At 42.0% G+C, this 23,462-nt stretch overlaps 1 protein-coding gene across 1 annotated transcript in view; it reads left to right on the top strand.

Annotated features, from left to right (window-relative positions):
- RPRD1A (regulation of nuclear pre-mRNA domain containing 1A) overlaps positions 1 to 23,462 on the top strand; it is a 50,644-nt gene that overhangs the window by 8,704 nt on the left and 18,478 nt on the right. The window contains 6 exon segments of the mRNA XM_042472342.1: positions 711 to 737; positions 740 to 834; positions 2,547 to 2,655; positions 2,746 to 2,837; positions 5,891 to 6,017; positions 6,111 to 6,286. Coding sequence (XP_042328276.1) covers positions 711 to 737; positions 740 to 834; positions 2,547 to 2,655; positions 2,746 to 2,837; positions 5,891 to 6,017; positions 6,111 to 6,286 — 626 coding nt within the window.

The raw sequence follows: 23,462 nt of genomic DNA, 5'->3' as shown, positions 1-23,462 counted from the left end.
GTCTAAGGCCCAAAACGCACTGCAGAAATATCCAGTTGGAGACTGCTTTAACTCAATGCTCCATGTTAGGGATTCTGGGAACTGTAGTTTTGTGAGACGTTTAGCTTCTCTGTCAGAGAGTTCTGGTGCCACATAAACGACAGTACTCAGGATTCCCTCACACTGAGCCAGGGCAGTTAAAGCAATCTCAAACTGGATTTTTCTGAGTTTAATTCTCCAGTGCAACTCTGAAAGAAGTTGACCATAGAGTCAGGCAGGAGGATGACATTCTAGTGAAAATCTCTCTAGCCATGTGTAGGTCCTCCAGTGTGATTCTGTGCTCATTGTCTACAATGTTGCCCTAGAGTTGAGCTGGAGGAGGACCTACTCTCATGGTAGACCAGTGCCCCTAATCCCAGCTAATTTGGAGGGCACACTGCATACTTAATTGAATCAGTCACTGTGTATGTAAAAGTGTGATTATATATGGGCTAGGAGATGTTTATATAGTGTAATAGATGTGGCTAGCCTATCAGAACTGGATCCATATGACGCAGTTTGTGTTCAAATCTTTGCATAAATCTAAACCTATTGGTTTGCTCCGTGCAAGGGTTGCTGTCTTATAATGGAATATAATCTCAGTTAAATATGAAGGCATGCTAATTGCTTTCCACTATATAAACACTTCCTCCCTCTCTTTTTCTTTCTTTTCTTTTTCTTTTCTTTTTTAGCAAAACCAAACAGGAAACTGACATTTTTGTCCTGGCCAATGATGTTATTCAGAACAGCAAAAGGAAAGGGCCAGATCACAAAAGACTTTGCACCGTCCTAGTGGAGGCTTTTAAGCATGTTTCAGGTACAGCATAATTTTTGTGAGCGTATTGGCAATATAGCTGCCATTACAACTTGTTTCCTACAAAATATTGAATGGGGAAAGATTCCCTTGCTATACATCATGTGTTATCTGACTTGCTCATTTGTTTGACTTCCATTAAGCAAACCACATTTTACAAATCTAAGTTTAATTCTTTTTTTAAAAAAATTATCTGTTTTATAAGAGTATCTGAAATATTTTTCCATTTTCCAAAAGCAGTTAAACTTAAATAGTTGCCAGAAAGAACAAAATTCAGTAATATATATTGTAATATTATAATATTTATGATACATGTAAATTTTACATTTGACATGAAGGTCTTGAGAACTTCAGCCTGAAGCAGACACACCAAAGGAGTAGTTTTCGGCTGCTTCGGGGGCGTAGAGTGCAGATTACACATGAGGCTGGGAGCTGCTCTGAGGCTCCCTAAGGCGGTCCAAGCTGCTGGCAAAAGCGATTTGAAAAATGCTCCTGCTGGCAGCTCATTTTGGCTGCCGTGGCGGTCTTTGGGAGTGGGCCGTCTGGTCACAGGGATATAGCCAAGGGGGGTTCTTGAGTCCAGACCCCCCCCCCCATTAGAAAATGAATGGGTGTGCTGCTGCGCTGCCGCACCCAAAACCCCATTACAATGTTGGCACTTAGTCTGGACCCCTCTCCCTTCCTAAAATCCCGCTACGTCCCTGCTGGTCGCCATGGTCCTGGGACCAGTGCCCGGTTGGTCCATTGCGGCCCCAGAGACTGCTCCTAGCTGCCCCATCTGTTTTACCCCTTCATTAATTAGTAGAGTGATCCCTAAATTTTTGCAGGTTTTTCTTTCGTAGATTTTATTATTTGTGAATTTCCAGCTGCCTCTGCCACTGGCCTTTCCCCCCTCTGCCTGCTAGGATAATGACGTTGTTGCAAAAGCCTCCTACAATGTTTTCCTCCTTCTCTTTACTCCTGTCTGCCTTCTTTACTGGCCCGTACTTCAGCCCTTATCCCCCCTTCCTCAGCCCCAGAGAGCCCCCCCCCAAATTTCATATCATGTAATTCTGCTCTCAGCTTCTTAAACAGAATATTTCAGAAAAGCATTTATATTAAGGTGTGTGACTCATCAGTCAGACCCTATTAATGTGCACTATCACCTTACAGTCGGCAGTCATAAGGACCAGGGGCTACAGCTCAACCATCCAGAAACCCCTGCTGGAAGCAATCTGAATATCACCTCCAGTGTTCAGAGCTTCAGGTGGTGTGAATGGGTTTGAAATAGCATTTAAATAAAGCATCGTGTCCCTTGGAAGTTTCTGGGGACTTGAGTCTTTTCTGCTCCCCCTCTAAATTGTTAGAATCTGAGGAAGTTGGGAAGGGCCCAGGAGCTAAAGAGAAGTCATCTCATGTGCATACACATATGGGATGGGAAACCTTGTAGTGAATAATAGATTCAGTGAAGGAGGCTTGATCTAGCAACATATGTTCAAGCATGTAAAAAAGAGTTGGTCTTTCATGCTTTATGGATGGTAATAAACCAAAAAATGTTCTTAGAACAAGGCTGTTAATTCTGAGTAAACAGGGAGATGTCTAATTTTTCCCTTGTTAAAAAATCAGCTAACATGTTATAGGAACAACATGATATAAGGTTCTGAGTTACAACTTCTGTTAATCCTCCATTCCCTTCATTTGTAATAGTGATGAATTTGTATTTTCTCCCCTCTGCAGTGAAACTGATGAGAGTTGTAAGAAGCACCTTGGCCGAGTACTCTCTATTTGGGAAGAAAGGTCTGTTTATGAAAACGATGTATTGGAACAGCTTAGACAGGCTTTGTGTAAGTAAACTTTAGTCCATTCAACTTCGCCTCTTATAATTCACATATCATCCCAACTGTTTTTTAACTAATCGTCTCTCTCATTTCTAGATGGTGAGAAAAACCCACGAAAACGCACATATGATCAAATAAAAATTGAAGACAACTGTTCAACACAAAGTTCTCCGGGTGATCCTCCACAGGTACAGATAGTCTGTAAAATTTAAAACTGAGCTGGAGTCTTGCTTCCAATTCTTTGATCTACTTTTTGTTTTTTGCATTTTGAGTTCTTTTTCTGAATGAAATATATGTATGTGCATTACTTAATTATTGAGAGAATGGAAGAGGCCAGTAGTAATCTCCCTGTTCCTTTGATATACAGCAGAGGATGTCAATTATGGCTTTTCAGATGCTGTTGGACTACAATTCCCAGAAGGATCAGCAGTCATAAGGGATCATGGGATTTGCAGTCCAAAAACATCTGGATGCTCACATGATATAGAGGATTTCTCCAATATCCTAGTTATGATAGCTGGTAATGAGTACAGTGCACCATTGGCTTATGCGGAGGATCCATTCCAGACCCCGCGTAAGCCAAATATTGCGTATGCTCGAGCCCCATTAATTTGAATGAGATGCGTTGCGCCTTGCGTGCTCCCGTGCAACTCTACACAGCTTTGCACGTAAGCTCAAAGCCGCATATAGTGCGCCCATATAACGTGGGTGCACTGTAGTTGCTTTGTAGTTCAATGTACTGGATAGATACCAGTTGAAGTAGTTATGGTACTGCCCATCTGGGTAATGTGTCCCTTTTTACATGACCAGGAAGCCCTCCAGATGATACTGACGTATGATTTCCAGCATTTCTCATCACTGGCAATGCTTGCCAGGATGGTAGGACTTGCAGTCCAACAACACCTGGGAGGGCATCTCCTGATTACATACCCCACCACCCATGTTACATAAATAAGTCCAAGCCATTGGTTCAGGTAATACACAAGACCATATTAGTTTAATTTACACATACCTATAGGCTTCTTCCCTTTGTCTGATACCAACGGCTTTACAGTATGAAGATATAAGAGAAAATGCTTCTTACATCTAGACAAAAAGCATGAGAATCAATGGCTGAACTCCTTGAAGGAATTTAGAAAGTATTAGTCCTGTGAATATGTCCCGTTGCTTTGAATCATCTGAGCAAACGAAGAGTAACAACTTGCTTTCAGCTAAAATTCTAACAATATGGAAGAAAAAATGTGCAGTTGTTGAATATGATTAACTTTCTTTGTCTGTAGATTCTGTTATTAAACAAATATAGGGTACTCTGTTTCTATTTGTTCCTTACAAAGGGAGAAGCCAATGGTTGGCACCTCAGCTCCCTTTGGAAGGGGGTTCTCTTCACTCCTTCCAAAGGCAGCTGAGTCCACCAGCCATCGACGCCTTCCTTTGTAAGGAGTGAAGAGAAAGAAAAGGAGTTTTTTTTCTCCACCCTTTTCAAAGCGGCTGAGCCTACTAGACATTGGCTTTTGCTTTTAGAAGGAGTGGAGAGAAAGGAAAGAGGTTTCTTTTCACTCCTTCCAAAGGTGACTGAGCCTGCCAGCCCTTGGTTTCTCCCATTGGAAAGAGGGAGGAGAAGGGAAAAGGGTTTCTCTTCACATTAAAGTTAGGGGCTGGCACGGTTGGCAGGAGAGGCAATGGCACAAAGTATGGGGAGAAGAAAGAGTGGGGCAAGTAGAGCAAGATGGTCAAATAGCAGTTAGAAACTTGTCAGTAGTCAAATCCATGAAAGTAAAACCCATGAATGTGGAAGGCTGACTTAATAGAACAAACCTGTAGTGTATTTCACTGTTGTAATCCTGTTGTTGCATGGATGGCTGTGTTGAAAGAGTAGCTTACAGCAGCCCTTTAGTGCAACCCATTGTAATATTGCTGATCTCAGGATGAGTAAACATCAGCCTACTTAAATAGCCTCATCTGGGCCTTTCTCAGTCCCAGTCATAGGCTCAGTTAGGTTCAGAATTCACATCTCCTGTTGCATTTTAAATATTCAAAAATTGTAAAGAAAAAAATGCACATGAACATGCCCATGTTAGAGAAGGGACCTGTGTTTTTTATTCCAACTTTCAGGCCCCTCATCTACCGACTCAGATAATGCTAGGGATGAGCTCCTGCTTGTATATACTAATATGGTCTCAGTTCTCTGGGTGTCATTGTTTATATAGCCAACACAGCACATCCACATCCAAGAATACAGTGTCAGCAGACTGAGGAGTGGTCCCTGAGCTTTGCAAAGGTACAAAACAATTGAGTCGATTTAAAAAAAGCACCTAGCAGTGGTGATGAATTTCCTCTCAGCCCACTTTGCTCATTGTAATAAAATGCTGACTGATGGAGTTGGAAGGTGGAAAACGCAACAAGGATGGATGATCAAGATTGAAGGAAAGAATCTGCAACCCTGGGCCTGAATTCCTACTCTAGGATGTGTTAATTTGCCATGTTCCCATTGATAGGGTGAGACTACTCTAATCAAAAGAAACAGTTTGATTTGTCCCCTTAATAACAGAATGCTTGAATGTGACATTTTGTGCCAGGACCTAGGTTGAGCTTTCTAATGTGTTGTTTATTCATATTATGTACAGTGGGCCCTTGCCTTACGTGGGGATCCATTCCGGATCCCTCTGTGTAAGGCGAATTCCGCCTATGCTCAAGCCCCATTGTAAACAATGGGGCTCGTGCGCGGCGGGGCGCAATGGGCGTGCGCGCCCATGCAATTGAATGAGATCTTCTGGCCCGCGGCTTGAGCGCATATGCTCAAGCCGCGTAAAGTGCACCCGCGTATGGCACGGGCGTGCTGTATTATATCCTGCCTTTTCCCCAAGGCATTCAAGGTAGTACATGTTCTCCACAACATTTCTGTGAGGTAGTCCAGGCTGAAAGAGAGTTACCTGACCAGAGATTCTCAAACTCAGGTCCTCTGGGTGTTTGGGAGCTGCTGACGTCAGCACTCAGAAGCCTCACTCATCTTGGCCAGTAGTCTGGGATTCTGGGAGCTGAGGTCCAAAACTCTTGGTAGGGCCACAGTTTGGGAGCAGCTGTAGTAAACTAAGGTCGCCTATTGGGTTTTATAGTCAAGTGGAGATTTGACCCCATATCTCCCTAGTCATGTCCCAGTAATCTAATTATTACACCACACTGGTTCTGGTGCCATCATTCTATTAATATATTATTCTTTTCTAAAGTAATTTACCTTTTTCAGACTGCAGATCTCATAAGAGCATTACAAGAATTAGAAAATGCAGCCTCTGGAGATGCAGCAGTTCATCAAAGGATAGCCTCATTACCCATAGAAGTCCAAGATGTTTCCTTACTTAACAGAATAACAGGTATGGGAAGTTATGCAGTAACTCAACTGGTAGGTTGCGACAAGTTTTTTTTTATTTGTTGCATTATAAATATATATATTTTTTACTTTCCAGATAAAGATTCTGGGGAACAGCTTTCCAAGATGGTAGATGATGCGTGTATGTTGTTGGCGGATTACAATGGCAGGTTGGCAGCTGAAATAGATGATAGAAAACAGCTAACACGAATGTTGTCAGACTTTCTGCGATGCCAAAAAGAAGTCCTCACAGAGAAAGAGCAAACATTGGAAGTGCGTGACTTTGTTGTGGTAGTTTTGTCTCTAGTTTTTCTTTCTTAATTAAAATACTTTTGTCTATTGAAACTCCCCCCCCCCCCCCCCCCAAAATTGGATATATAGAAGCCTGGGGATTCCCCTAGTTCTGTTATTGCCAGCTATGGCACTGAGTGCGTTGGCTATGGGACTAGGTATATTTCTATCTTTTATCAGTCCAAATCAATACCTATACAGGGAAACCCTTTTTCTGTATAAATGTCTACTGTCCCCCCACAAATGACCAGCTACGATCCTCCACGGTATATTTCTATCTGAACAGGGGTAATCTGGTTTTGGGTGGTAACTATAAAGTTAGAATACTTCAGGGTAAAATAGATGGGGCTGACTTTGAAGATGATTTGGAAAATATAGGTAGTGAAGAATGCAGTGCTCAGATTGATCACTGAGACCAGAAGGTCTGGTCATATAACACCTATTCTGGCCAAGCTTCAGTATCTGCAGTTAAATTTGGGGGTTCAATTTAGATTGTTGTTAAAGCCTTACACCACTTAGGATCCTGATATTTGATGAAATGCACCATCCCTCCTCAACCTGCCCATACTCTAAAAACAACATTTAGAGACTTGTTCTGAATACTTCTTTTAGCAGAGTCTTGGAGACAAGGAAGGCAACCTTTTTAAATTTTGCCCCCAGCTCAAAAATGTTCTCTCTGGCCCCAACATTATCATATTTTCAGGACCCAGTAAAGATATTTATTTGTCTCCAGGATGTAATTGGCTGGTTTTTAATATCATCCTTAGGCCAGTAGATTATCATTATAATTAGTTTGTAGTTTGTTTTTAGCTCATATATTTAATCTATGAGATTATTAGAGTCTTTGGGAAAGGCATCCAAGACATGGGGGTAATAATAATGCATGTTAGAGTTTCTTTATTCATCTTTTTCCTCTCAAACAGGTGACTAGGATAACCTTCCTGAATTATTTACATTAGACATTTATAGGTAATATACAGAGCTTTGAAAAAATATTTGCCCCTTGTACTATTTCACATTTTGTTATGTTACAACTGGAACTGAAATGGATTTAACATAACTGCCATTGTTACCACTTGACATATACAAGAATCTAAATTCTGTGATGGTGCAATATATTTTTTTATTATGGCACAAAAGCTAAATGAATAAACTCAAACCAGCACTTGTTGTTTGCATAAGACCCTCACCCCAAATCAAAACTTGGTAGTAGCATCTTTGGCAGCAAATACCCCCACTTTTTGTTGACTTGTTTTTTGATACTCTGCTCTCTTGATACTTGCAAATTACAGGCAAGTTCTGTTAATTTGACAAGGGGTCTGTTCTTTCATCAGTTCTTTTTGCATAAGGAGACTTGCTTGGGACCGCTTGCACATATGTACGGTCCCATGTCTTGCTTAAAGGAAGAGCTGACCCCTTGTTTTCAATGCAACCTGTCTGTAATTTGGAAGTATAGTAAAAGCAGGGTTTTCTCAGTTCATCTTACCTATGGAGGCTTGTTTGTGATCACTCGTGCACTTACTACTGTACTTGCAAAGCGAGCTGAGTGGGGATGGGGCACCAAGCCAACTACGGAGCCTTGCTTGGGACCAAGTGAGTGCTGCTTGGAGCCCTTTTCCCAGTGACTTCATAACATCTTTGTTCAGTCTGCCTCCCTCCCCAGTTATACAGGCACATGGACCTCTTGTGGGAAGTAATGGATGGCGGCAGTGGCAGGGGAGGCGATGGCTGCAGCTGCTGCTGGGAGCGGCTGCCTGCACAGCAGCCCAGGCTGTACCAGTCGCTGGCTGCCTTCCTGCCTCTTCCAATTAGCAATGGCTGTAACTCTGCATGCCAGCGTTACTGCTGCTGCAGCGTGGACACCAATCCTCCTTGCCTGCTGCCACTCAGTGGCTGACCAGTAGGAGAACATGCCCCTGGATGGGCAGCACCCAGTGTGGCTGCAGTGGAAGAGATGAATGGTGTCGGTTGTGGTAGCGGCAACCCCAGATCCAGCCACAGCTCTTTGGGGACCAAGCAGAAGCTCTAGATCAGAGATTCTCAACCTTTGGGCCTCCAGGTGTTTTAGACTTCAATTCTCAGAAGTCCCAGTCAGTATGCTCATTGTTCAGGAATTCTGGGAGCTGAACTCTCAAAAATCTAGAGAACTAAAGATTGAGAACCACTGCTCTAGATGAAGCAGAGTCAACCCAGGCTGAGCTGGCAGCTGACTGCCTTCCTGCTTTTCCTGAGTGAAATGTACTGTATTCATACTTACATTTGTGCTTAGGTGTCACCCACATATTCAACAAGTTACAGACCAGACCACTGTATAATACAATATTACACTTTATGCTTTTTGACAGTATCCTGGTCCCTAACCTTGTCAAAGAAGTGGGGGACATCTGTACAGCTGCAGTCTTCTTGAGTATCTGTCAGTATTAGACATCTGGATCCTGTCATTTTTGACCATTCATTGTCACTGAATTGCTCTAGCTCTCGTAGGTTGATATACAAGAATGTATGGTCTTATAATAGATTCTTACTTGTATTAAGGTCTAGACTTTGACATTCAAAGACATTTAGGTTTTTATTTTTCAACCACTGTCCCTTGCAGACTGAAACAGATTTGCCCTATATTTCACTCTGTCAATCTTTCTGTTAACTGTCACTAGTTTTACAATTCCTGCCAAGGAGAAGCATGATACTGCCACCACCATGTTTTCATGTTGTTCTCAGTGCAGTGAACACTTGTGTACACATAGCATACTGTGACAAGAACAAAATGTTCAGTTTTGATCCCTTCACAACAGAGAGCCTTTTCCCATGTATTTGCTGTGTCTCACATATTATTTTTACAAACTTTCAGTAGGCTTTATTTCAGTGCTGGCTTTCTTCTCGCCACTTTCCCATAAAGCCCAGCTTTATGGATTTTCTAGAAGATAGCTGTCCCCTAGACAGTTTCTATCATCTTGGTTGTGTATGTCTGCTATTCATTCAGAGTTACCAATTACCTCTGGATTGCTTCTCTGACTAATGCCCTTACTCAGCCACTGAGTTTAAAAGAATGGTTTGACCATATTCATTCCATTTGTAATAATGGATTAAATGGGGATTTGCATAGTTGGATTTTTTTTTTAATAACCCAGCTCTAATTTCAGCTTCTGCATAACTTTATTTTGGATTTGTTTTGATAGCTTCTCAGTCTTCATGATTCTGACCTGTTACGCTCCTTCTAAGGTTTTCCAGATACAGGTGTGTTGAACCTAAGATCATGTGACACTAAAAGGTGCACTCCAGCTAATTAAATGACTTTTGGGGGCAGTCACTTGCAACAGAACTTTGCCTGTTTTGCAGCGAAGAGTGAATATTTATTCAAACAAGTGCTTTTCTTTACTTACCTATTGTACAATAGTAAATATTTTGCACCATCATAGTAGAAAGGATTCTTTTTCTAACTTCATAAATGTTCAGTTAGTCTTGGGATAGGATATAGAGTTTGATATTAAAAAACATCTTCTGATATCTTTAAACATAGATTTTGGACATTAGGGGAGAAGATTGACTTCCCACCTCCTTTTGAGTCAGTATGTTCAAACATGCCTTTGGTGATTTGTCCCCTTAAGATGGGTGAATGCTTCCAGGACTAATACAGACACACAGTACAATCCTGCCCATGTCTATTCAGGCATAGGAACTTTTCAGTATACTAACACTTACTCCCAGGTAAGTGTGTAGAGGACTGCAGCCTGAGTTTCTGAGCTCAAGAAAACAAGTGAATGCAATGAGAAATCTTTTTATTTTCTTCCCTCAACCCCACTAGACATATATAACTATTCTAATTAATGTTCCAGGAGACTTCCAGGAAGATAGCTTCAGGTGTTCCAACTATGGTTAATTCAACATAGTTATGAATATTAATATAAGATTGTAATGCATAAATGTGATGAAGAAAGTGTGGTGCATAGGCTCCATGTGGTCCCAACCCCTTATTTGTGGCTTCTCAGAATGCCACAAAGCTTTGAACCCATTTTTTTAAGAGTTAAAAACTGCTCCCGAACCACCAAAGTTTCCACAAAATAGCTTTAGATGGCTTGCTTGTTTCTCCCCTCATAGACTCCCAGTGCTCCAAAACCCTGGGAAACTGACTTTTTTGCTGAAATTGAAACTAGAAGTAACATCATGTTACTTCCAGTATAACCAGAACACAAATGTGCATCTCCCCAGGATAGGTGTGACGTGAAGAAGGCCTCTATCCCAACAGAGTTCCCTACTCCAGTGCTAATTTTTTTTACATACCTTTTTTTAAATGCTCTTTACTTTTGCAGCGTTCCATTTTCAAGATTGGAGAAGTTCTTAAGAAACATGTAAAAGATGTGCTTACTTGTTTTGGGTTTTTTTCTCTCTTAATACATCCCTTCATTTTGCCAGCAATTGTCTACTGGCAAAATGCCATAGTATGACAAAATATAGTGCACCTATCACATACATGGGCTTGCCAACCGTGGCTTTACATTTACGCGGATGGCAAGCCCCAGATGTTAAAAATGCAAAATGTCATAGTATGATAAAATGAAAAAATACCCACCCCATATGCGGGCTTGCCATCTTTGGCTATAAGCTTATGCGGACAGCAATCCCCGAATGTTAAAATGCTGCATGCATAGCAGTGTGCTCATGAGCACAAACGGGACTTGAGGTCCTGCATTTTTCCCTTACACAGGAAGAGGGGGTCTGGAATGGATCCCCTGCGTATACTTAGGAAGTTAGGTCACAGTAAAAGCCAACATTATTCATTAATGATCTTCTACCATCCGTGTGGGTAAGTAGTGTCTTAGGATATCTTTAACATCTGTTTAGCTTTTGTTTCAGGTGAGAACCATGGACCGTTTCTTCTAACGATGGCACCTTCCATTAGCAAAGCATCCTGTTAAAAATAAAATTCAGAAACAAAATTTTGTTTTGTCTCCTGTTTTTAAAACTTCAGAAAACATGCCTGCAACTATTTCATATACCTTTTGATGATCACATGTTGCAAACACTACCTGAACAAAATTTGTGTAGCAAATCAATTGCCAATTTAGTTTATATTTTTCTTATGAAAATATATTCTGAGTTTGATTTAAGTTTTAAAATTCATTCCTTGTTCAACAAACTTGTTGAAATAGTAGCTCCCCCTCCCCCCTGGAAAAAAATTGGGTTCACTTATTGCTAGCATCAAAGTGTATTTCATGTGATCTGTTGAGGTGAAACTTTCCCATAGGAAGAACTTTGTTGATAAAATGCCATATCACATTAATGTTGTGTTTTTCCTGGAGAGGAAAGACTTTAATGCCAAGAACCATATGCTATGAATAGGTGGGGGCTTTCCCAGCTCACCTATGCCACTAGCTTATCTTACTGTCCTCTGTCTTCATTCCTTCACTGACCAGAGGGTGGAAAGGGAAGGGGCAAATTCTTCTGTCTAGAGGCTCAAACTGGTAGCTTGCAGAGGGCCACAGGTTGTTTACGCCATCTTTATCATAGCACAGTGAATAATAATTAGCCATTGGAGTTTGGGAAGTTCACAAGCAGGGCATGAAGGCAGCAATCTCTCTCTATCTAGTTAGTACCTTCCACATGCTATTTAGAGATACATGGATTTGGAAGTTCCATTTAGCTGTTATATTAAATAGCACATGATGAATATACCTATTTGTTATTGAAGCCATCTTCATTCCTTTTGTGATTTGCACATACACCGGCAAACCCCCCCCCCCCCCCCAAGCAAATTGCTGGGTTTAGTACCATGATTAGAGACTGCATAGGATCTGTATATGTTGAGTTCCATAATAATAATAATAATAAAAAAATGAAATTGTTGAGCAAGCAAAATAAATAGGAGGATACGTCATTAGTTAGAAAGTCACATCATGACATGGAACTAAACTTTTACATTAGTTGTCACTAATGTGAAAGCATGAAGAGATAGTTCAGAGAAGTGTAATTTAGGAATATTGAAGCAGATGAAGCATCTGTAAATGGAGCTTGAAAATTGATTACATTTTGTCACTACCATAGTGGGATGTTCCCCCCCCCCCCCCAAGTTTTGGTAGTTTTTTTATCCTCCTATTACTCAGCTGGATCCACTGATAATGGAACCCAGCCAGAATTACATGCTGCTCATTAATTATGATAGAACATTAGTGGGCAACACGTAATCTGTTAGCCTCACAAAATAGCAGCAATATTTACAGACACATCCATGACCACCATTGCTAGTAACAAAAAAGTACTGTTTTTCTCAGAACAAGCTTCCACATTAAAATATCTTGTGTCAGTAGTGTGCCTTACTGAGGAATCAGCATTCCTCAAGCTCTACAGATGTGTTAATTGACTCCCAATGTGGAAATGAATTATTTAAACGCAAAACCTACCGTATTTTCTGGTGTATAAGATGACTTTTTAACCCCCATCTTATACGCCGGATTGTCTTTGGCGGCCTGCACAGGCGAATGGTGTAGCCACCTCTCTGCCTCCGGAGTCCTTGTGGGTTACTATCCCAGCAGGCACAGCGGCCAGGCTCTTGCCGCCATTGCTAGAAAAGGTGGCGGAGAAGCACTCCAGAGCCGATCCAGCAGGAGAAGGATGGTCGGGCCGAGGGAAAGAGACGGCCCCTTATGCCTTGCTGCCGCCCCCGCCGCCCAGGCGGCCTCCGCATCATGCTGGACTGTGGGAGGCCCTATTGCCACTTCTGACACCCGCCTTCCAGGCCTCCACAGAGGCTCCCTCATGCCAATGCATGTGGGCGCCAGACCCCCTTAATTCGGCCTATAGGAAGCCAGGGATCTGCCTGCATGCGACCTGGGCTGAATCGCCTTATATGCTGGAAAATGTGGTACTTTTTTGTTGCCAATATGTGGTCAACCTTTTGGTCTCATGGGGCCTAGATTGGAGTCATGTAATCCTCCCTTATACCATTTATAGCTGCAAAGAGACTTGAAAACTATTTACTGTTTTTAACTGCTGTAGAGTTTATCATTTGAACTATAAACTGGTTTTTCTTAACTGGTTTATTGAAACAGGACAAGTTCACAGGTTGAAGTTTATACAGTGGCCCTTTGGTATCCACTGGGGTTTGTTTCCAGCCCCCCCGTGGATAACAAAATCTTTGAATGCTCATGTTACATTAAATACAGTGCGACATGCTGAAAGTCGTGGGGAGGAAGGGGTGGTGCGTCCCATTGGGAGTGATGGGGCGTGTGCCCATGGTGCATGTGCACACCGCCATATGCACAAGCCCCACTCATTTAAATGGGCCTTGAGCATGCATGGAATTTGCTTTACGTGGGGGAGTCTGGAGCAGATCCCCTACGTAAAGCAAGGGCACACTGTACAATGGATAGCAAATGGTGTCCCTCATATAAAATGGAAAATCAAGGTTTCCTATTTGGAATGTATACTTTTTGTTTTCATATTTTCTAGCTGGGGATGCTTGAATCCATGGATAAGGAGGGCTGACTGTACCATTAAACCATAGCTAAGGCTAATAATAGTTTTCTAGGTACATATTTAATGCTATACATTGAACCTCATATAGCCATGCCAGAAGAAGAGAAACAAGGGAGGGGGGGGACTAATACGCTTGCTGCTTATTTACAGTCATAAATGCAGTTATAATTTTGGAAAGTGATAACAGTTGTATATAATCATGGAACTTACACATAATCCATACTGTTGCCCAAAACCATTCAGGTCCTCTGACAGGGATGGGAACCCCTGTATCTAATACAGACTGTGCAGACTCGTGGCCTGCAAAACCTCTCCCCAAACACCCATCTTTTCCCCTGCGCCACTTGGCAGAAAGGAATCCACTTGTGTCTTGCCTTTAAATCAGACATTAGGCCTTTCCCCACTTAGTGCTGAGAAAGGAAGGCTTGCATCATCAAAAACAGAAAATGTTTCCCCAGCTGATTTTCATGAGGAAGTTCACATAGGATTGGATAAGGAGTTGGAGGGGCATGAATGTGGTGTCTGCCTATGATCTAGATTGTCCCTGCCTGTAAATAAATAAATGGAGATGGGGATGGATTTTGCCATTAAACACATGTGAGCCAAGGTAAATTTTCTGCTGTCAACAAAATCTAAAATAGATTGGAATTACTACCTTCCCCCCCCCCCCCCTGTTTTATTCCTTTTAATTGTGCACCCAGTTCCTGGAACTTTTAGCCAGCAAGAGATTGTGGGCTGTATGGGAAGTGAAGTGGGGATGTAGGGGAAAGTGATGAATACATGTACAAGGGACAACACCTGTGGAATTTCTGAAATTGGCAATACAATAATTCAGTGCCTGTACACTTCCTTCTAGATGGAGTTGTAAAGCTTGTCAGTTACCATTGTGACAAGAAGCGTTACTGATCCCACAGGCCACATAATTGCTATAAGTGGGCTCATTTTTTGTTATTGAGGCCACCATAATTTGCTATCAAAACTACAAACTGCCTTTATGTTCTTTAAGCATATTTTGGGTCTTTGCTGTCCATGGTGAATGCTTTACTACTTTTATCAACAGTATTGTTCAAGACATTTAAACGTAATTTGTCATATGTGTTGTGGACCAATTGTTTAAGAAGTACAAGCCAAAGTCCTCATTGAGCATAGTAGTGATAAATACTTTTGGTTGTCAGCCATCATAGGAAGCAGCACTGACATTTGATGTGCCATTACATTAGAAGGGGCATCTAGGTTTAGCTCAGTAAATGTTTTCCAAGCTGATGGTTTGTTTGTGATCTTCATCCTCTGTAACATACCTTATATGCTCATCTATAAGTCTAAAAATTTATTCCCCAAAATTGACCTCAAGATCTCAGGTTGACATTTACAGGCCAGTATGTTATAGCAACTCTTTCAGTTTTCCCCATGGAAAGAGAGTTTCTTTTTCTCTTGAGCCAAGGAGAAGGAGTCCTGGGTGATTAATTGCTGTTAAACAGAGTCCCCCTCCCACCTGCATTGGTTGCCACTGTCTGGGAATGAAGGATGAAAGCAAAGTTGGAGTGCTGAATCAAAAAGCCTTAATTAGAATCTCTCTTGGTGTGCGCACAGATACACACACTGGGGAGCCTCCAAGTTTTGTCCTCGACTTATCCACGGGTCATGGCAAAATCCATAATTTTGGCCCCAAAACCTGCCCTTGACTTATACATGCAGTTGACTTACAGTCAAGTGTATACGGTAGTTGGCTAAACACTAAAGAGTTGTATTCTCCACCTGCTCTAAGGATGAGTACATTTGAAACACAGTTTTGTTATGAGTCTTCCAGTGCCAAACTCATTCTAGTCAGGGTTCGTATTCAGTCAAGCCTTCCTTCCATTCTAAAATGTGTAATCTATTTCTTCGTTGTGCTCTCATTGGCTCACACATTGTGTTATCCTGCATCTGTGCAGTGCATTTTTGGAACATTATAGAATAGGTAGGCAAAATTTTGAGTGGTAGCTCCATCTATCCTCAGCTCTATACCTCACTTTTTCCTCTCATTTATCTCAGTTCTTTTCCCTCTGCCATGTAAGCAAAAAGGAAACTTGCTTGAATATTTATGTCCTAATGGCCCTTTTTCGGAAATTTGGCTTGATTTTTTGATTCCACTCAGATGTTGCATTCTGCTTTGACATTCTCTGACTTATCCTAATGGACTTGGTCTGTCCATTGACTCTTCTTCCTAACTTCCTCCAGCTTTGGTTTTCTTGCCTTGAAGGCATCCAACCAGACTTGTTAATTTAGCTATGGCTTGTTTATCCCCCTCAGTAATGGTGTCTACATCAACATTTAAGAGGTGATTGTGGATCTGATCTTCCTGGCAGTGATAGACACTGACATTGTTTGCTGTGCCTTGGTGAGGGACATAGTGGTAGTACCTGTGCCCATGGTAAAGCCTTTATATCTCAAGCTCACAAGAACCAGGAATCACAACTAAAGGCACTTCTGTATTAGCAGGCCTTGAAATCTCAGTGGCCACTGACTACCAACTATTTATGGGCCACCAAGAGCAACCTCAGAACTGGCAATAGGCCAGTCATCTATAAAGCAAACTCACAACCCCAAGGTCTCTGAATCAGCAGCCAGCTGTTCATCTTGGAAGCAGCGTCTCAAATCTCATGCTCCCCCATTGTGATTGAGCGCTCATCCTCCATGAGGAGGAGGCGAAAACACTCTAGAAAAGAGCATAAGACTGCTCAAGACAGCTCTGTATGAAATTACTGAATCGGATGCACTCCTGGTGTCGAACGCTATTCATCTTTTCTCTCTAGGTACTGCAAGTTCAGGTTGGATTGGGATTTGAAGGGGAGACTGTTGAGCCCCTCCCTGAGGACAACTGTCTGTGCTGGTATGGGCATTGGCATCTGCAGTGGTGCCTACTTGGCAAACCCCAGTATGAATCCTGTCTCCTCCACATTGAGAAATTGTCTGCTTCTCTGGTACTTCGTCCTCTCATTCCCCGTCTCCTTGATATTGAGATAGAGCTTCCTCAAGGCACATTTCTGCATGCGATTGAAGATATTGTGGTGACTCTCAAAACAGAATGATTTTCAAGATCATTCCAGGCACCTCTACTGACTCTCCTTATTGCTGTTGCATTCCAAGAGAAATGTATTATGACAGGTACTATGGGCATTATTTCATGGACACTGCCCAATTCTATGACATCCAGTTTGGGAACATTCAGTGGTACCATAACCAACTAGATCTCTACATCTCTCATCTTGCAGTCAACCCCTGTCTCCCATGTTCATGAGACAACTTGTCCAACTGATGCCTCAGATCAAAAACAACCTCAGGAATGATTGCCAGACGTACTGCAAGAGCTTCCATTGGTACTGACAAAACAACAAAAGCCATTGCCTGCCACAGCCACATTCTCCATCTCAGACTCCCTCAACTGCTGGCTCAGACACGTTGTCTGATATGCCTCCTTGTAGGTCACTGGCTCCTCATCTCATTGGGAGAGAATCTTTCTTGCCTACTGATGGTGTTCAGAAATTCTCCAGACAAATGCTCCCAATGGCAAATCCACTTGATTTGTATGTCAAAAATCAAGAGTTAGAGCCAATGGATCCAGTAAACAAGCGAACTCAGACAAAGGTCCTTATTCTGGCATCCATTCCGTTCCTGGCAACTCTTCTCAAGAATGTGAGATGTCCCCAGGATGTCCCATCAACAGTTCCTTTGACCTTGGAATAGGAGCAGCTCCTAGAACATCTGAAGCCAAATTCAGTAGTAGTTGAAGCATCTCAAGATCCTTCAGAAGTCTCATTCCACTCCAGTTAATAAGGAGAGTTACAAACTGGACTTAATGGCTAAGAAGTTCTACTCATCATCTACCCTGGGTTTGTGTATTGTGAATTATATGACCTGCATGGGAGCTTATCAGCAGAACCTGTGGGAGAGGGTTCTGCCACTGTTTGATAAGCTCCCAAATGAGGAAAAGCACCTTGCCAATGATCTGCTAATGGAAGCAGGACAGCAAATTAATTCAGTGTGTCCTGTCACTGATTGTTTGGTAAAGATGCTAGCTTTGGCATTGAGAAGACATACCTGGTTGAAATCTTGCCTCTACTGTGGCCAAAGCCACAATCGAGGACATGCTTTTCCGTGAATCTGGACTCTTAATAAAGGAACAGATGAGAAACTTGAATTCACTCATAAGATAAGGTCCGATGCAAGAAAATTAGACATGCTTTCTCACTCTTAATCTTCCTTCAGCCCTTGATTCAGGTGGCAGCAGCTGACCTCTGGCCAGAGGTACACCTTCAGTTGGACTTTCACACAATGGTCCCAGTATTCCTCCCAGTCTTCCACTGCTTCAGGAAAACGCCAGGCTTTGTCTTCCGAATATCACCTGTTCAAGAAAAGGAGGCATTTTTTACTTCTCTTTCCCTCTTTTTCCCACCAACATCACCAACTTTTGGCAACAGGTTGGCTCAATACCAGCATGGTTGGGCTGCAGTTTCCACCAACACTTGGGTCCTTGATGTCATCTGCAATGAGTATGCTATCGAGTTCAAGGAGTATCCACTGACGAAGATAATCTGCGTAAGTCACCCTTCTGATATTCATCTTGACTAAGGTATTGTTGAATCCTTCACTTCAATGCCAATCCACTGGGGGTTCTTCTCCCAATATGTCATTGTCAACAAGAAGGACAGGGGTCTTCATCCCATTCTGGACCTCAGAGATGTCAATGCTTACATTCCACCCAGGTATTTCAGGACGTTTACTCTGTCATCCATTTTTCCCTTGTAAAGACGAGATTGGTTTGTGATGCTCAGTCTCAAGGATACCTACTTCTATATTGGTATTTGACGATCAAATCAATGCTTCCTATGGTTTACTATGGGGAGAAGAGCTTTTTCAGTTCCACGTCCTCCCCTTTGGACTTTCCACAGCACCTTGGATATTCACCAAATATATGGCTGTAGTTGCTGTAGACAGAGGAGGATTGATGCTTTTGACTCCTGGTAGCCAGATCATGACAACTAACTTTGCACACACCATACATTCTTGACCTTTATTCTCTCAGTCTCATTGTCAACCTTGAGAAATCCTGCTTGGACCCATCCCAGAGGGTGAAGTTCATTGCCTTGACTCTATTCTCCATCTTGGCTGCTGCTTACTTTTCAAAGGAGAAGTTTCATACTCTGGTACAGACAATTCATAAGTGTCAGCATTCTCAAATTTTTCCAGCCTGATTGGTCCAGGTCTTGCATGGTCCTATGGTTTCCATTACCACAGTCACCTCTCTGGCCAGTCTTCAATTCCAGCTGTTGCAATTGTGGTTCCTCAGTTTTTTGACCCATTAGGGGATTTCCCTCTCATGAGACTCAACATGTCTCAGTACATCCTCCAATCTCCGAACTGGTGCCTCAGTCCTCACAGTGTTTAGACAGGCATTACTTTCTTTCCCTCTCAGCCATGCCTCTCAATCATGGCATGTGTCATTGGAGGGCTGAGGCATTGACTTGAACAGTCTCTCCAAGTGGTCAAGTGAAGGGGCCATTCTTCACATCAGTGTCCTTCAGATGTTAATGGTGCAAAAAGCCCTTTGAGCCTTTGAATCCTTCCTGCAATGCAACACCATTCAGGTCATTGCTGACAGCACATTTGTAATATATTAACTGTACAAGCAGGAAGGAACAAAGTTCCAACACTCTACTATGTCTAATGTTATGGATCTAGGACTGCTGCATTTGAGAAAGATCTTCCTTGTAGCAGTACAGGAGACCAAAACACTCTGGCATACAAACTCAGCAGAACATCTAATTAATGCCTCAAATAGATGCTCCATCCTGACACTTTTCTTCTACCAGTGGGACACTCTGTGGGTCAATCTCTTCACGAGTCCAGCAGACAAGCAGTGTTGCCAGTACTCTTTCAGAATTCATGGGATCAAATTGCTAGGTGACACCTTTTCAGTTGAAACTGACTCCTGGTCTATGCATTTCCACCTTTTACCAGTAAGATATCCAAGCTATGGACAGACCAAGTGGATGTGATCCTGATAATGTCATGGTGGCCGAAACAGCTACACTTCACACTTCTCCTTCATCTAGTTCAACGAACGTACATCTGTCTCCCTGCCAGTTTCAACCTGCTTACCATCCACAATGGACAGGTTCATCACCTAGATGTCATGACCTTTTGTCTGACTGTATGAAAGATTCAACCTTTATAATGCTGCCTCCTCAAATCCTGAACATTGTTGAGGCTGCTCATAAGCCACTGATGCAGAGATCATATTCCTGTAAATAGAACAAGTTTGTGCTGTTTCTTTTGTTGAAACAGCTTTCTACCCCAAGCTCAAATCCAGGCTGTACTGGATTTCCTTCTATCTCTTTTGGATTTGAGCGTCTCCTTTTCCTTGTTAAACCTTGTTAAAGTGCTACCTTGCCAACATCTCATCTGACTTCCAGCTGGCTGGTCAAGTCTTCCTGTTTCCAGGATCTGATAGTTAAAATGTTTCTCAGGGAGTACAAAAGTCTGCACCTTCTTGTGTCAGGTCTGACTCCAGCATGGAGTTTAGAACCTGTATTGTCACAATTATCCAGGAGGCCCTTTGAACCCAGGGCTCCATGTGATCTCAGACTACTTACCTAAAAGGCTGCCTTCATCATTGCTATCATCTTAGCAAGGAGACCTAGTGAGCTATGCACTCTGAGAGTTGATCTGCCTTACCTTTGTTTCCATCAAGAGAAGGTTGTCCTTGGTCCTGACATATCCTTTCTTCCAAAGCTTGTGTCTTCCTTTCACCTGAATCAGGACATTGTTTTGCAAGCCTTCCTGCAAAACCCCACCCTGTGATTTTGAAGGCGCTCTAATTCCCTGGATGTTCATAGAGTGTTTGTCTTTTAGTCGATTGACCATCAAACTCAAGAAAGATAGCAGACTGTTGGTGTTTTACTCAAATTCTAAGCTACGTCAACTGGTGTCATCATAAAGACTCTTGAAGTGTGTGGTTTCAGAAGATCTCCTTGCCTATGAACTGGCTAAAAAAGAACAGGTCATTATAATCCAAGCCCACTCTGTCAGACTGGTAATTGAAGCCTCTGCCTTCCTGACTGGCAGTACTCAACCTGTCCTTTTCAGATGTCCATGCAATAACACTTTATGTTTGGTCTTGAAATGTGTTGCAAATTCAGAAGTGCACAGATTGTGTCTGGTCCAGAAGGTGCTGATTGGGTAATCGCATGTGAAAATATAAACTTAGTGAGTTACCCACCCATGCCAATCTCCACACATAGTTTTCTGTAACATACTGTTAACATTGGAAGAAGCAATGAAACACTGATTGAAGCATGACTTGGCAGCAGTTTATCTTGCATATGTGTTTCTGGAGAGCAGAGCTACACGTGTGGCATAGTTATTTTTGTTTTTGTTCCATCATGTGTGGGACTGTGCTACTGCTGACTGTAACTTGTCTTCATCCAGGACTTTTAATGGTTACTTAATACTTAAAAGTGGAATTGAGTCATTCAGTCAGGGTGATGCCATGAATTTCATAGGGTTTTATTAGGCAAGGAATACTCAGAGGTGGTTTGTCATTGCTAACAGCCTTACCTATAGCAAAGATCTACAGAAATTTATAATTAAGAAAGCAATTATACATTGTTTTGTGAGTTTTTTGGGGGGGCTATGTGGCCGTGTTCTAGAAGAGTTTATTCCTAATGTTTCACTTGTATCTGTGCTTGGCATCTTCAGAGAATGCTGGCATGGAAGTGAGTGGGATATATATGTATATGTATATGTATATATGTATATATATACTGTGTGACCCTAGGTTGAGAGGAGTGATTTAAATGTCAGTCTGTGTATTGTTCTGTTGTTGGTGGCAAGGCCTCAGGGTAGGAGGATAAACAAGGAGGATTTGTGTCTGTTTAATTAGTGATCCATTGTCTGCTCCCTGGATGGTTTTCATTTGCATTTTGCTGGATCTTCATTTTGGTGTTTTCAGGACTGGTAGCCAAAATCTGTTTACTTTAAGTTGTCCAGGTATTTGTGGATTTCAATGACCTAATAGTTTTTGGCATGGTAAAGAATTTCAGTGTTTTCAAACAGCGTTTTATGCTCAGGATGGTTTATGACATGTTCTGCTACTGCTGATTTTACTGGCTGACTCAGTCTATAGTGTCTCTCATGTTCCTTGATTCGTGTTTGAACACTGCAGTTGTTGGCCCCTATGTAGACTTGTCCGCAGCTGCATGGTATGCAGTAAACTCCCTCCTGTCCTTCCCTGAGCACAGTATTTGCTGGATTTTCTTGGTTGGTTTATAGATCGCCTGGAGATTGTATTTCCTCACCAGTTTCCCTGTTCTGTCTGTGACTCCTTTGATGTATGGTAAAAAATACCTTCCTTTTGGGTGGTTGCTTGTCTTCACTGCTCTGGGTTTTTCTGGGTCTGGCAGCCCTTCTCATGTCTGAGCTGGAATAACCATTAGCCTTTAGAGCCCAGTCCAGGTGCTTCAGTTCATCTTCCAGGATGTGGGGTTCACAGATCTTTTTGTCCAGTCTACCAATGTTTTTATTTTACTTCTTTTTTGCCCTGGGTGATGGAGTTCTTGTGTAGGTATCTGTCCGTGTGTGTAGGTTTTCTGTATACTGTGTGGCCCAACCGTTGGTTCAGTTTGGGGATGACCAAGGTTTTTCCCAGCAGACAATGGATCACTAATCTTCCTTGCTTATCCTTATCCTCCCACCCTGACGCCTTGCCATTCATCAACAGAAAAATACACAGATTAACAAGTAAATCATTCCCCTCAACCTTGGGCCGCACAGTATACCCCACTCACTTCCATGCCAGCATTCTCTGAAGATGCCAGCCACAGATGCCAGCAAAATGTCAGGAATAAATTCTTCTAGAACACATAGCTCGAATAACCCATAAAAAACTATGGATGCCGGCCTTCCAATTATACATTTTCTGGCAAACTCAAAGTATTTGAATGCATCCAGATATGTTGTGAGCATATGATAGAGCAAAGTGATACATTCAAGGGCACTCTGGATTCGTTTGGGCTGCTGGGAAAGGAAAGGAAATTTTAGTTGGTTTTTTTTATAGGTGTGAGTTAAGTTCAGTTTCTTCATTGAGATCTTGATACACCACATTTTTTAATTCACTTTATTTCATTTTTCATCAAGACCCAATGATTCTTCTAAATCCCAAAATCTGTCTGTGGAAGAATGATAGAAGAAGGCTTTAAAATATCTGCAGCCCAAAATTCATCAGGCTTTTAAGCTAATAAACATCAGAGCATTTTTAGAAGTCCCCTCCCCCTTTTTGTTGATATTATTAGATGTTGTCCTCGATTGTTGTTATTTTTGTTTGTGTGTGTTTTTTTTTCCTTACCTACCTTTTTAATTTAGTGGTAGGCAACCTGGTACCCTCCAGATGTTTTGGTCTACAACTCCCATAATTATCAACTAGTGGCCATGCAAGCTCAGTCTTACTTCACCAAACTTTTTGGAAGTTACTACATTGCCTTCAAGAAACATTTCGAACTATAGTGTTGAGGACTGATTGGTACCAAGCTTGTAAGTCCTATCTCCTGTGGAGAGATGTCAAAATTCCTGACCCAAGGTAGACAAACTTTGGAAAGGTGTATGTTTTATTTTCTAAATGTAGTACTACCGTTTCCAGAAAGGACAAAACAGT

The sequence above is a fragment of the Sceloporus undulatus genome, chromosome 6 (assembly GCF_019175285.1).
Source record: "Sceloporus undulatus isolate JIND9_A2432 ecotype Alabama chromosome 6, SceUnd_v1.1, whole genome shotgun sequence".
Lineage (NCBI taxonomy): Eukaryota > Metazoa > Chordata > Lepidosauria > Squamata > Phrynosomatidae > Sceloporus > Sceloporus undulatus.
The sequence above is the reverse complement of the archived record's forward strand: the minus strand, read 5'-3'. Positions and strand labels throughout refer to the sequence as shown.